Consider the following 13,384-nt stretch of genomic DNA (forward strand, 5'->3'; position numbering starts at 1 on the left):
ACTACATTATCTGTACACGGAGAGTTATCACTTTGTTATCTGAGGTGTTACATAGGACTGCAGGGAACATCTATTACATTACCTGTACTCAGAGAGTTATTGCTGTTATCTGAGGTGTTACATAGGACTGCAGATGAATCTACTACATTATCTGTACACAGAGTTATCATTGTTATCTGTGGTGTTACATAGGACTGCTAGTGATCTACTACATTATCTGTTAAAAGGGGCATGCCTGGGGTGGGGACGCAATTTTTGGCTTGCCCCGGGTGCTGACAACCCACGCTATGCCACTGACACAAACTACAGTGTGATAGGGACACAAATAGTATTCTTCTACAAACACTGCAATTACATTTTTTTTTTCTTCTAAAAACGTTTCAGTGCATTCTGTGTTAATAAACATGTTACACATTATAGCAAAAGCATTTTATGGCAATAACAACATTTTTATGACCGTGTTATTGAATGTGTAGTTCAAAGACAGTTTACCACAAACATTGAAATGTTATATACATTTTAGCGGAGGCATTACTGCTTTAGACCATGTAGTTCAACTGCATTTTACTACAAAAACTCCATTGTTATACCTGTGATATTAAATGCATAGTTCAAACACATTTTACCACAAACATTAAATTGTTATATCCTGCTGTTATATCCTGCTAGTGAATGTATGACTGCATCAGACAGTGTAGTTCAAAGACATTTCACTGCAAACATTACATTGTCATACCCATGTTATAGAACTCATAGTTCAAAGACATTTTACCACAAACATTGCATTGTTATATCTGTGTTAGCGGAGGCATTCCTGCATTAGAACATGTGATTTAAAGATATTACGCTACAAAAATTGCTGTCACACCTGTGATATTAAATGCATAGTTCAAAGACATTTTACCGTAAATTTTGCATTGTGATATCAGTATTGGCGGACACATTAGTCCATCAGGCCATGTACTGTAGTTCAAAGACATATTACTACAAAAATTCCATTGTTATACCTGTGATTTTGAACGCATAGTTTAATTATATTTTACAATAAAAAATTGCATTATTACCAAGGAAGATTGTCAATAACAGTGTGCAGTGTTTAATTGTGCCTGTGTAACTTATAGAACACACTTGCAGTTTTGCTAGTACCGTTTAATAATCTGTGTACCAAACCTGTGTCTTTTATTCATAGGAAATCATGACTTCATTCATGGGCCTCAAAATAAAATGTCTGGAAAACAAAACAGTGCAAAATAAAACACCCAGACATGATCCCACAGTCAGAATGTAGGTATTAGGAGCAGTAGCTGCACCAGCCACAGTGGTGGTGGTAGGGATAGTGGTAGTGACAGTGGCACTCAGGCCAAATACAGAGTAGGGAATTGGGAAGAGAGCCAAGTAGCCAACAATGATGATGATAATAATAATAATAATAATAATAATAATAATAATAAATAGATATAAAAAAAAAAGTCCTAGGGACCTCAAACTGTCATATACCAATTTTAAGGCCAATTGGAACAACTGTATATCTGTAGAATCAATTTGAAGACTAATGAATTTTATTTATTTTTTATGTGACTAATCAAACATGAAACGAATTTCAAGAAGCCCGCTCATCACTAGCTTTAATACCAAGATCAAATAAAAAGTAGTCATCAATAAGCAATTGACTACTACATGGGTAAAAGATGCTCAATGAAAGCCAACTACCACCCTATAGCCATTACAGTGATCACCCAGATCTACAGAGATCCTAAATAAAATGTAAATGTTATGCTTATTTGCATTCCTTATCTCCTCTCCTACTGCTTTTTGGTATGCTTTCATCAGGATGATCAGCAGGCATGATGCTACAAGTTAACTCTTGTACATGGAAATGTAGGAGAACACAAAAAAGGAGGAATTAAATCAAATGTTAGTAATTTGTAAGTTAAGAGATGGGGCCCCTGTTCAGGATCTTTATCCATCAGCTAGAGTAGGAGTGACTACAAAGAACATTTCTCATTGCCTAAATATATATGGATAGATGGGTGGCTAAATAGATAGATATTTGATAGGCAGTCAAGCAATAGATAGAGCTAGGCAGTCTTATCTGTGATGTTCAGTCTTTATATTTTTATGCAGACCTGTGTTTAAAATACATGTAATTGTCAGAATGATTCTAGCATTAATGTGTCATGCAGCTGCTTTCACTGATGTGACCTGGATCCCCTATTAAATGGATTTTTGTATAGAATAGGATCTTGAGCCCATTACCCTGCGCTGTCAGGGTCCTAGTGTGGGTGTAATGATAAGGCTGGGCCATCTGATTGCAGTGGAGTCCCAGCCACATGGAGACAGATTTCTGCCCTTCTGTTCCTCCCAGTAAAATTGAGTTAGCTAGCAGCTACAATTCCATCCAAGCTATGAAGCATTAATTTCCTATTAGCTGAAACGGAAGCCTAAATTACAGCCAGTTGGACATTTTTCAGCAAAATCAGACATTGTTTTCTTTATTTCTCAGACCAAACCTAATAAACGGGTAAACTGCACCCATTTATCTCTTTCCATATTTCCAAATGGAGCAAGCACACAATACCTGAGACAGGGCATACTCACAAGAGGAAACACTCTAGTACTGGATACGGAAAAATCATGTAAATATACTTATTGAATGCTTTATAATCTAAGAACGTGTACTGATATAATGACCTCCTCAACTAAGAGCTTGGGTTCAAATACGCAATATTTTATTTAATTATAAGAAATCTATATTATATCTAATGTAAAATATATAAACACATTTTAATTAATATGATATAGATAGATAGATAGATAGATAGATGTAAAAATTTAATATAATAGATATATATATATATATAGATATAGATATAGATATAGATATAGATATAGATATGAGATAGATAGATAGATAGATAGATAGATAGATAGATAACATAGATGATGAATACATACAAAGATAAATAGATACAGTTAATGTATGTGTATATATTTAGATATAGCAATAGACATATATACACCACATCCAAGGTGCACTATATAAAGATAGATCGTTAGATTCACCCACATATATTTAGATATTACAGGCATCTAGCTTTTCTTCTGTACATGTTGCATTGACCATAATAGTTGTTTCTTTTGTCCCTCTTGCAGCCATGGGGGTAGATTATTAAGGTTATTCACGGATATAAACTATTATTTACTAACTGAAATGTATGAACAAAATGTAGCAAAAAAGTATCTCGTTTGCAAACCTGCAAATGTTCACATCAAACCCATTTTACTACATGACGTGCTAATGTATGTAAAGATATACAGTAATATAAATATTTACCATTTACTATGGAAACGCTGCCTGCCCTGTACTGTTCTACTGCTCTGTTTACAAAACAAAATGTCACAAACAGGAACGGATTTCCCATCTGTAACCAGAGTCTACGGAACCAGACAGAACCCAAACTTGAGATCCGGAAAAATGCTAAAGTTTTGCAGAAAAAACTGCAAAAAACGATCAAGCAAGATTGTACCAGGGCTGAATACTAACTTAACATGAAAAGGCTTTAGGGGGCCATGTGAACTGTCCCTGTCCAGATGATTAATGGGGGTGAATTAGGGGTGAAATCCAACCCCTAGCAAAGAAAAAACACACACAGGCAAACTGATTTCAGCAACTTCCAAATTCTCTTTGTCTTTTTACCTTAGTATTACGAATAGAGACAATAATGCATATTTTATTCATTTTGTATTTATTTTATCAAATTGGTTAATTCAAACTCTACTAAAATACAGATAAACTCAGAGAAATCGATTCCAGATCCATTTTTAAAGGAAAAGAAGATCAAATTCGATTTTATAATTTCTAATAATAAATTAAAAAAGAAACAAATATAAAACAAACAAACCAACAAAAATAGAAGCAAAATATTTAAATGATTTAACGCATTATAAATATACTATTATTTTTTTTTTCTTTATTGTTTTTTTCTACTAAAAAAGATTTAGAGAAATTACAAAAACCTGGAAGTCGATCTTACATAAATACAGTTTTTTTTTTAAAATAGAACTACTTTTTACAGGACCTCCAAGAACTACTACAGTCTGTCCATAAGGAGGGACATTCCAGCGTGTACAGGCTGTGACCTTCCATTCCCAGTGTTTCTGTCCAGGCATACGAGTTTACACTACAGAGAGGGCAAGGGAGTCTTGTCTAATTGGTTGCTTATGTGGCATTACTCTTCATGCATAGTCCTTGTGGTGTGCATAGTTTAATAAATACATAGGAGAAGGGGGGGGGGGGGGGTTGAGGCATACTGTCGGTGGTGGGTTTACATGTTTTTAATGACATAATGGGCCAGGGAAAATTGCCTTTATGTTTCAAAGGGTACACAATTCTACAGATGTGTCAGCACTGGAGGCTCCTGGGAACATCCCTGAGGCACAGGATGTATGTTTAAGTCTGTGTAGGTGGGATGTGGGTCACAGGGCCCAAGATGGTGCTTGCTTGGTGTCTGTGCAGCACAGCTGTAGTCAATGCTATCTGAAGAAGGATGGGGCATGTTGAACAGAGAGCAGCTTCCAGACCCATTTTCCAGGTAGTTCCCTCCAATGTAACCCTGGCTACCCTGCAATCCAGAGTTGTCATAGACTCCTTCTCCATGCATTGAGGGGTGGTCGTACTCAGAGGTCAGGGGCTGGTTATATCGTTTTTGAGCTGGTGGGTTGTCATACAGAGGGGCAGAATAAGCAGTCAATCCATACATATTGCCAGGACTCTTGCTGAACTCGTTTACCATAGGCACTTCATAGCCACTCTCATCATCCAGGTTGAGGGGGTTAGAGTAAGGTATCAGTGAGGGACTTCTGCTGGGAGATTGTCCTCCAGGAGAGACGCCCCCACTCTTCCCCTTGTGGTCCTTTTTGTACTTCATCCTCCTGTTCTGGAACCAGATCTTGATTTGTCTCTCCGATAAATTAAGCAGTTTGGCCATTTCCAGCCTCCTTGGGCGACAAAGATAACGATTGAAATGGAATTCCTTCTCCAGCTCCACCAGCTGAGAGTTGGTATAAGCAGTCCTGGCCCTTTTGGAGGCAGAACTCATAAAGCTGTTGTCCAGTGAGCTGTCATCTTCTGGAGAAATAAGAAAAGAAAAGTGAATATTGTGTCACAAATTTCATTATGTAAACTTGAAAATATAAATTCAATGTAGAACAATAAATCCTGCAGCTCAATACACGTTTTTTATATAGTGTGTGGTATTGTAATCTGTTATCAGCCAGCTCCATACTAAACTGCACTGCAGACTGTCTCCACATGTTCACCTCTTATCCCCAGTGCATATCCAGTAAGCTAGAGACCAATCTAAAGGGGATAGAAAGAAAGATAGATAGATAGATAGATAGATAGAAGACAGATACATTGATAGATATGATATAGATAGGTAGATAGATATTGTAGATAGATAGATAGATAGATAGATAGATAGATAGAGTGAAATAAATAGATAGACACAGATAGATGTGAAATAGATAAAGTATAGAAAGAGAGAGAAGATAGATAAATAGATAGATAGATAGATAGAGTGAAATAAATAGACAGATAGATGTGAAATAGATAAAGTATAGAAAGAGAGAAGACAGACAGATAGATAGATAGATAGATAGATAGATAGATAGATAGATATTATATAGATAGGTAGATAGATACTGTAGATAGGTGGGTAGATAGATAGATAGATAGATAGATAGATAGATAGATAGATAGATAGATGGGAGACAGATAAATTGATAGATATGATATAGATAGGTAGATAGATATTGCAGATAGGTGGATAAATAGATAGAGTGAAATAGATAAAGGATAGATAGATAGATAGATAGATAGATAGATAGATAGATAGATAGATAATAGATAGATAGATAGATAGATTTACAGATGTTAGGAGTTGTGCCCATTTTTGAAGAGTTCCCCTTCATGCATTTCAGTACCGGGGCTGTGAGGGTGGGGGTGCCCCCTTGTGTTACCTGTTGGGGGAGGGGTGGGCTTCTTCTGTTTGGAGTTCTGACGTGTGTCTTTCATCCAGGGGAAGATCTGTTTGGGTAGGTTGTTGTTGTTCTTGCTGCTCTTCTTGGTGCCGGTGACTTCAGCAGTCTCTGTCCCAGCACTGGACTGGGAGGGGCAGCTCTGGGTGGCAGTTGATTTGGGGCTGGGGGACGCTGCAGCTGAGTTGGGGGACTTCGGCTGCTGGGCTTGTTCTGAGACATCAGACAGATGGAAGTTAATGCCCTTCATGGAGTGCTCGTTCTTATTGCTAGTGGGGCTAGAGTTGGTTCCTGGCTGTAAGCAGTAGGAAGATTCATAGTCATTTTCAGTGGGGTAAGCCTGGTGCCCAAGGAAGTTTATGGCACTAGTGTCTTGGAAGCCACAGCCTGCGAAAGACCCTGAGTTGTCGTAGTAAAGTGATTTTTGCATCTTCTCAGCTCTGTTCAGTCTTTGTAACGCAAATGTGACCAGGTTACCAGAGATCACACTCAAGTGACCCTTCCAGACAGTCCTGAGTCTACAGATAAAGCTCCAGCATCCTAGAAAAACACCAAACCAGGGCTTCCTCCAGTCCAAATATTCTGTAAAGGGCCTCAGACCTGCTGACACACAGAAAGCAAATAAAAGCATTTTTAGACTTCCAAAAGAATGTCAAGAACCACCTTCTGACGTCACTGCACCTACAAGGAAAGTTTCCTACTTTAAATAAATGTGCTGTGTTTTCCCCCCAAGTGATTCTTGTAGCAAAAGAGCCTTGGATAGGAAGAGAGCAGTAAGTGTTTCTATGTGGTAGGTCCTACATATCTTTCTGCTTCCACTGTCTGAAAACTGCACCTTTCCAAGGGTGGGAGAGACAGGAGCAAGGGGGGATGGGGGGATATTTCACTTCCCAAAATGTAGGCTTTTTTTTATTATTATTGACTTCTAAATATGTTAGAGACAACGTTATTTATGTCTGGTCATTAATAGTGGATGGGAGATAAACCAAATATTTAGAAATTACTATATGGTGATATATCTATCTATCATCTATCTAGTATCTATCTATCCATCTATCTATTATCTATTCATGTATCTATTATCTATCTATCTATCTATCTATCTATCTATCTATCTTTCCATCTATCCATCTGTCTATTATCTTTTATCTATCTATCTCTGTACATTTTGTCCTTGATTTTTCACTTTTTTGAAGATTTATGTAATCTGAGTCACAAATACAAGTAGCAAATTAAAAACTCAATGAATGAACCACTAATTAATACATTTATATAACATTGTTTTCTTGTTGCACATCTGGGAAAAATAATAGACATTCTATAAAATAGCAGCCTTTAATTATTTGTGCAAAATAATAAAATAGGATAATAAAGTTTATGCCAAAAAGTATTTACACTTTACAAACTTTGCTGAAAACTTTGGGTATCTTTAGCTAAGAGGATAAATAGAGGGATAGATAAAAGATAGAGATAAGTATATATATATATATATTAATATATATATATATATATATATATATATGTGTGTGTGTGTGTGTGTGTGTGTGTGTGTGTTGTGTGTTTGTATAGAATATGTGACCAGCAGCTAAACCCAGGATTGTTGTTTAAACTGTAAGATGACAGATGAAATCCAGGACAGCAGGATTTATGTAGTGGAAGTGCCGTAGGAAGTTATAAAAATGATTAACAGTAATGAGATGACTGCTTATATCTGGGAGACTATAGCTTAAGTTGAATGCTGCTTGTTTCCATGTGACTGCCTCTTACCTCCTGCTTGTGGTATGAACACTTCAGGTTCTACCTGGCATGATGGATGGATTTAGGAAAGGTGAACAATGGTTATTATCATCTGATCTACCTCTGCTCCACCACAATCCAGACTTCTCCAGCTCTCCTCACCACAGATCAAAATGACCAACAGCACAATCTAGTTAGCAATACAGGAAAAGATAGGAGAGATAGGGAGCAGGAAAAACAGGAACCCAGGGCTGGTGTTTCTAGTTATGTCTATTATCTATCAATCTATCGTTTATCTGTCTATCTATCATTTATCTATCTATCTATCATTTATTTATCTATCTCTATCTGCCTATTATCTATCTATCTATCTATCTATCTATCTATCTATCTATCTATCTATCTATCTCTATCTGCCTATTATCTATCTATCTATCTATCTATCTATCTTGCTATCCCTATCTGCCTATTATCTATCTATCTATCTATCTATCTATCTTGCTATCCCTATCTGCCTATTATCTATCTATCTATGTATTCACCCACATTATCTATCGCTATCTGCCTATTATCTATCTATCTATCATCTATCTATCATCTATCTGCCTATCATCTATCTATCTATCTATCTATCTATCTAATATTATCTAGTTTCCTCTTTATATTTTTCTTTCTTTCTTTTTATTTATTTATTTCTATGTCTGTTTTTCTAGCTATTATTCATAAACCGTGTATCTATTGATCTATCTATCTATCTATTATTATTATTATTATCTATTTTTATCTATATATTTCTTTCTTTCTTTCTATCTGTCTATCTTTCTTTCTTTGTCTATCTATCTATCTATCTATCTATCTATCTATCTATCTATCGATCTATAATTTTTTTTTTAGCTATCTGTCATCTCTCCTTTATTATTTATGTGTATTCATTGACATCTTTTGCGTATTTGCTTGACCTCCACACAAACCTCTAATAACTTTTTCACTTTTGGCCCCTAGAAAAGTTTGTTCACTTGTCCTATGAACGATCCTGAACCATTGTATTGCCATTCATCTACCATTATTACATTGGAAATCCTCCTGGAGCCTCCTGCCTACAGTTCTGGAGTCTTGCTGCCTCCATTTCCCACCTGGCTTTCTATATTGCTCTGTCCATGGGATGTCCCTATATCTCAGGCCCTGTCCCAATCTGTCCTAGACTTGACTTGTGGATAATAATCTTGCCCCTCAGAGCCCAGGTCTCCTAGGTCTCAGCTGCCTGCACATTCCCCCCATATTCACCGTCCAGACTCTCTCTCTGCCATTCCCCACTGTTTACAGAGGGCTCAGGAATTTGACTCACATGGAGCCAAAAACAACCATAACACAAAGTGTTCTTCTACTTGGCAGAGTTCCTCCAGCTGGATCCTCAGTGACTAGCCTGGCTGATTGTGTCAATATGGCGGACACCCCATTGCACCCCCAGCCCCATTGGTGTATGGGCCATGATTAGGCCCCAGCAGAGTCCTTTGTTCTGACACAGAATCCCCCTCTATCCCATCAGCACTATTCACCACCCCATTCCCATCCAATCTGCAGCCTTATGTAATATTATAGGAACTTGCCATCTAATATATTAATATTACTGTTTATTTAATAGCCACAGCACCCTGCCCCTCCATAAATATGATTTGTATTTGCCGCCTCCTCCCTTCCTTCCTGATTTATATCAGCCCCGCTACAAAATGTGTGCAAAGCATTTATCAAAAACGAATTATCATTGTAGCTCCAGCGCCCACCAAACGTCTCCAAGAGGAGGCAGTAAATAAAGTCCTGTGTGCTGGAGTTTAATTTAACTCGCAGATTTAAAAAAATAAAAAATAATAAAATAAAACAAACAAATCCTATCTTATGCAGTTTATGCAGACTATCCTGGCGATATATCTGCAGGGCAGAATGGCACCATTACAACAATAATTACAACGAATACAGACCCCCAGATACATTACACCCCTTCCAATTCTATTTCCACTGCACATTCACATTTCCGTCAAACGATCTTTCGTTCCTCTTTCAACCGATCTATATTTTAAAAGATGTGATACCTATAGATATATACAATGACCCCCTCCAGCCCGACAGATCTCACGGCAGTGCCCATTGATCATCTAGATACGGAGTCCTGGTGGAGTCATTACCGAATTAACCCTTTGGATCTCGCCTTGTAAAAAAGATATTGCACAGATTTTTTTTTTCCATCTCCGCAATTATCGTTTTACATTTTCAGCCTCTACAAGTTTCGCAAAAAGAAAAAAAGAAAAACATTTAAAAAAAATTGCTGGAAGTCTAAAGGCAAAAGGATTTTTGTTAATGGCAGCCTCAGTAGTGTGAAGTCAGCCCCATCTCCTAGCCTTCAGCAGTAGCAAATTCATGTGAACTCTGTTTGAACCAAGAATCAGACGATAAATCATGTATACAAAAGCCTGCTGTTTGCTTGGAGTGAAAATATCTTACCTTTAACACTTTCCTAGGCGAAGAGGGTGCAGCAGAGCAGGCTGCAGTGTATATTCAGGCACACAACAAGAGGGCTGAGCAGGGATGTTGGGGAGGCGTTTGTTATCTGGAGGGCCCTTTTTGGGGAGGGTGGGGGTGGTGGAAGAAGAGAGAAGTGCTCTTGTGGGGGTATTGCCAATGCAGATTATGATTGTTTAGTGGTCTTTAAACTCAGACACTGAACCTAGCCCTCCCTCACTGCACAATCAGAGCAGTGGCTCAAATTTGCATTGATTACTGTAAAGAAATGGGAGTCATAATGGAGGCTGAAACACAAGGCAAGGTTCCTGAACACACACACAATATGTATACATATATATATATATATATATATATATATATATATATACTATTCTGATTAGCATCTATTACATTGTTTATTGTTTACGTCCCTTTGTCATAATATTTATTGTAGGTGACACATTGTAATTGGTTTTGCTCTTTTATATGTATGCCCCCCCCCCCCCCCCCCTCCCACACACACACACTATAACACCCCTCCCAGGTCTTATCAGACTCAACACATCCTTACATTAAAAAACAAAACTTCCCATGTCCCCTGATTTATGACTTTTAAAGATGACCACAATAAGTGCATTTTAAAGGAGGCTGCTCATCCCCCTCAGCTAATTTTATATGACAAAAATGAAATGATGAATTTGGTTTATGTTAATTGACACAGTGCCTTTTTTTTTTTTTTTTACCTCTTTCAGAATTTAACTGTAGGTTAATGTACCCCAACAACTTGAGTCCTACCCAGGCTTGTTAATGGGTTTAGATATTAGCGGCTCCTAGCCATGCATACACAATTTCCTCTTGTCTCTCTGGGCTTTCTGAAAAAGATTTATGGGCTTTTTTGGCTTGTGTAGCTATAAACAAGGAGGGAAGGGGAACCCAATACCGCGATACTCTGTGAAGCCACACAAAGCTGGAAGGAGTAGGAAGAAGATTTAGAGAATTTAGCTAACTTAGCAACTTTGTGTCTGCAGTGCTGAGGCCCATGCTTCATGGCAGAGCTCACCCCATCAAGCCTGAGAGATCTGCAGGAAAACCAGGATTCCCCATGTAGAATATGGACTCAGAAGGCACCATCGTGTAGAGGAGATGGCATCCTCCTCACCAATATCCACTCACCCAGAAGGAACAATGAGACATGCTCTACAAGGTGACGGGCTTAACTTTCATTTATTTATTTATTTTTAAAATCATTTATTTAGTTCTTTTATTAAACGGATAATGTCATGTATATATAAAGTAGTCATTTATTTAACGGGCTTTCTACGGTAGTATTCATTGTGGTGGTCTTGATTGGGGGTTGCACAATGGATTACAAAGAATACATTCGCAGTTGCTGGTTTTATTTATTATAATTGACTATTTCTAATCACCTCTCCAATATGAAATGCCGCAAATTATTATATTTGACTTATGTTTGATTTACACTGTAGTTACTGTCGCAATAAATAGCTTCTTCTAATTTACTACTATTATAATCAATATTAATATATTATTTATTGTTTATATATTTATTTATTAATTTGTATATATATATATATATATATATATATACATATATATATATACATATGTGTTTCTGTTTTAAATCATTTCGAATTCATAAAAAAAATATAGTTTATCATTTTATTGATGGACTACTAGATACATATTCCTAGTGAAAAACAATAGCAGTAGCTATAACAATCACATTATGAATACCGGGTGTATATGCTCCCATTTTAGGTCAGGTTATAAATCACATTGTCCATAGAGATGCGACCACTGCACTAAAATCACACAAGCAAACCCCTCTGCTTTATCTTCTTGCCACCTTCAGTGGTTTGTTAAAACTTTTGTAATAGAAAATTAATTATTGTGGGGGAAAAAAATAAAATTATATATATATATATATATATATATATATATGTATATATATATATATATATATATATATATATATATATATATATTCTGAGTATTTACATAATCTAAATTTAGTGCAGCCTGACCTATATAATGCTTTATTATATGAAGAGAGCAGAGATGGAGCAGCTAGAGTCTGGTTGAATGGGATGGGGGGGGGGGGGTCTTATTTTTATACTGCCTGAGTTTGAGTCAAGATCCCTATTTATTACTGAGGTATAATTCAAGATGGTCGAGTATTAATAACCCAATAATGATAATCTTTATAGGGAAAGAGTACTAGATCTCATAGTTTTATTGCCCTACTTATCCTTTGTAATGACCCTTGGCTCAGCAAAGCCATAATTCAACACAAAGGAATCAGCACACTCGGCCTCATCTATTGCTTTATCTTAACTAGTGAGCTGCCAGCTAGAGGCAAGCAAGGAGAGTTGTAGAAAGTCCATTGCATTATTTTATGTCATTTTAAATTATCTTGGGGTTACTATTTGGAAAAATAAATAATCGCAGTACAAAAATAAATAAATAAAAAAGACAAGAATTAGCATTTGCATACATAATAATAAAAATAAGCGTCTAGTAATGATTCTCCTTCAAACTTTGTTTCCTCTTTTTAGGTATGTTTTCTCCATGCATCTCTGAAGATTCAGCAATTACATAAAAAAAATTAAAAAAAAATCCTTATAAACTTCTTTCTCAATGAGCAGAAGGAAGACAGGTAATAGTATTTAACGTTTTCTGGTTGTTTTCTGATTTCTTCCCCTCTTCTTTCTCCATGTGATGCCTTTTTATGTTTTTGCATCTTGTTTGCAGCCTGTGCCTGCTTCTTCTCTCTACTGCTCCTCAGCATTTGTTTAGGTAATGACTTGTAATTGCACATGGCTACAGATCTGTCATGCCACAGGGAACCATCGTAATAAAACTAAAAATGGTAATAAAATATTTGGTGTTTGTCTGTTTTTTCTGTCTCCTCCCCTTTATGCAAGTTATGTGAGTGGAGTAAGTAAATGGTCTAAAGGCAGCATGAGAAGGCAAATACAAAACCAGGAAAAACCTGCCACAGGGAAAGAGACCATCGAACCATCCCATTAAAAATCCACCCTGGGGTGTGTAGATTTACTGCCATTGGGGGACATCCAAGGTTTACAACTAG

The 13,384-nt window shown here is 36.8% G+C and overlaps 1 protein-coding gene and 1 long non-coding RNA gene across 2 annotated transcripts; one reads left to right on the top strand and one right to left on the bottom strand.

The window, feature by feature from the left end:
- Window positions 1-4,325: 4,325 nt before the first annotated feature.
- On the bottom strand, window positions 4,326-7,926 carry LOC122932901 (homeobox protein Hox-D3-like). The gene is made up of 3 exons (XM_044287570.1): window positions 7,807-7,926; window positions 6,022-6,639; window positions 4,326-5,128 (listed from the first exon to the last, which is right to left on the bottom strand). The coding sequence occupies exons 2-3, from the start codon at window positions 6,467-6,469 to the stop codon at window positions 4,392-4,394; spliced, it is 1,185 nt and encodes a 394-aa protein (XP_044143505.1). The 5' UTR covers window positions 6,470-6,639; window positions 7,807-7,926; the 3' UTR covers window positions 4,326-4,391.
- A 3,320-nt stretch (window positions 7,927-11,246) lies between these two features.
- LOC122930566 lies at window positions 11,247-13,136 on the top strand. The gene is made up of 3 exons (XR_006388146.1): window positions 11,247-11,476; window positions 12,849-12,949; window positions 13,045-13,136. It is a non-coding gene; the product is annotated as an uncharacterized LOC122930566 (long non-coding RNA).
- Window positions 13,137-13,384: the final 248 nt, after the last annotated feature.

The sequence above is a fragment of the Bufo gargarizans genome, chromosome 3 (genome assembly GCF_014858855.1).
Source record: "Bufo gargarizans isolate SCDJY-AF-19 chromosome 3, ASM1485885v1, whole genome shotgun sequence".
Classification (NCBI taxonomy): Eukaryota; Metazoa; Chordata; class Amphibia; order Anura; family Bufonidae; genus Bufo; species Bufo gargarizans.